The sequence below is a fragment of the Austrofundulus limnaeus genome, unplaced genomic scaffold (genome assembly GCF_001266775.1).
Source record: "Austrofundulus limnaeus strain Quisiro unplaced genomic scaffold, Austrofundulus_limnaeus-1.0 Scaffold551, whole genome shotgun sequence".
Taxonomy (NCBI): Eukaryota; Metazoa; Chordata; class Actinopteri; order Cyprinodontiformes; family Rivulidae; genus Austrofundulus; species Austrofundulus limnaeus.
In genome coordinates this window covers 11,713-13,845 of record NW_013952953.1, presented here as the reverse complement: position 1 = coordinate 13,845, position 2,133 = coordinate 11,713, and the positions used below count along the sequence as shown (strand labels likewise).

Sequence of the window (2,133 nt, the reverse complement as noted above, 5' to 3'; positions counted from 1 at the left end):
CATTTCTTACTTAATGGAAACACGGCAATTGTGAAACTGTGTTTTTCGACATTAACAGAATATCGACAAAGTTGACATTTGCGATGGAAACACAGCTAATGTTCTGTTTTAAACCCCCTATTTGTGATTTATTGACTGCATAAACGCAAAAACTTTGCAAAATTAAAATTATCCTCTAAGAACTTAGTCAAAACCAGGATGTTGTGAGTGCAAGTCATTTCTACTTCACAATTATACACCCCTTTGTGTTGGTTAATCACATCATCACCCAATAAACTAGTTGGGRGTTTATGGTTCTGATGTGATAAGACAGAAAGGTTCACGAGCTATGCATATTTTCTCTTGGTACTGTAGTATGCAGTAGGGTCCTACAAGTAAGCAAAGAGAAACAGGTCAAGAGAAGCATTGACCTGAAAGACTTTTKTGTCGTGTTGTAGATATCGTATGGAGATCGACTCCATCATGGCCCGTTGGAAACGACTGGGTTCCACGTTAACGGACAACGCTCAGAGAATCCAGGAGCTCATGGCCAAACTGATGCAGTTCGAGGTGAGARATTTGAACAGTCTGGTAGAAGKATGTAACRAAAATGACTGACATTAATTCTGATGTTTTTGTTAGAATGATGTAAAGACTTTAAAGAAATGGATGGCCGACGTGGACGTCTTCCTGAACGAGGAGTGGCCGGCTCTTGGAGACTCTGAAGCACTGGAGAAACAGTTAGAGCAGTGCACGGTAAGACAACAAATAAAAACAAGATTCCAGGCACAAGGAAAACACCCAGAGAAGTGATGAAACAACCTTTAGAGGTGATYAATGTTGGTTAAAAATCTTTCTAGGAAAGATATTCTTAGCAGAAAAAGTTGTTAGAGTTAGGAAAATGTATTTGTGTGTTGCGCTGATGAAAATTGGCCAAGTCTTTTTACCAAACAACTCATTCTGCCATTGACCCATTTGGTGTCATTTATTGGACTGGATGATTGATGTCTGAAAAAATTAGACATATTGACAATTTCACAAGTTATTCATTTAACAAACAGGAAGTTAGTAGCATGTGGAAGAACCATACACAGCCACAATGGCCTGGGTCCGGATGCTAACACTAAACAAGTAAACATTTGCAGGATCTAACGAAGAGCTAATTGCTAAAGARGACTGTCATTCAGTCGGCGTCTCCTTCCAGCAGAAGACTGGTGGGACTGACACAAACCTGTTGATGTTGGCTTGTTAGCTAGCTGTTAGCTGACTTAAAATTGGCAAAGCTTAATTTAAAACATGTTAATTGGTTCACTAATGGAACTAAATTTGTTTAAAAGCTAATTTTATTCCACTATTAGCTTTTAGCTGATTAGCAGAACCATGTCCACCACTGCCAAGAAACATTGTTACAACTAAGAACTAATCAACCAAACGCAGTTTTCCAGCCTTTTTGTGCRATGTTTACATTTGAAAAGTGAACTCAGTTGCTTCAGAATTCTGCTTGTGTACACCTGTCCTACTCTCTGATTGGTCAGGCACTGGTTAATGACATCCACACCATCCAGCCCAGCGTCAATGGTATCAACGAAGTAGGCCTGTACCTCAAGAAGGAGGCGGAGCCACCGTTTGCCATCTACATTCAAAAAGAACTGGACGAACTTAACGCCCAGTGGGAGATAATCTGCAAACAGGTATGTCACCTTTAGCCACACAAATCAGCCTTGATGCACTAAAAGTTTGAGCATCTTTACTGATAACTATTTTGGACTTTTTATTCATTTAATTCASAAAATCGTCACAAAGTGAGCTGGAGCTTCATGTATCATGTATCACAAGARGACCTGTTTAATAGGATGTGCTTCAGAGATGCTCCTAAATAATATGGCATAAAAACCTAAAAGCGCCATGTGCAAAGAGGAATGAGTGTGTGTGAAGCTGTGTGTAGATGCCACGTACTGCTAGAATTACACACTATTGTAAACTAATGAAGTGCGCGGGGATGCAGATCTACCTGCGGTGCTCTTTTAAGGCCAAAGAATTTCCAACTTTACACGTATTGATCAACGTAATTGCTGTGAAACAAGAGGCACTCAGGAGTAGGGCTGCAACGACTAATCGATTAATCAACGACTAATCGATTAATCAACGACTAAT

General features: G+C 39.8%; 1 protein-coding gene across 1 annotated transcript in view; it reads left to right on the top strand.

Annotated features, from left to right (window-relative positions):
• The window catches only part of LOC106530716 (dystrophin), a gene marked incomplete at its 3' end in the record, with an annotated part of 355,898 nt that overhangs the window by 351,360 nt on the left and 2,405 nt on the right, over nt 1-2,133 (top strand). The window contains 3 exon segments of the mRNA XM_014026406.1: nt 438-549; nt 622-735; nt 1,515-1,670. Coding sequence (XP_013881860.1) covers nt 438-549; nt 622-735; nt 1,515-1,670 — 382 coding nt within the window.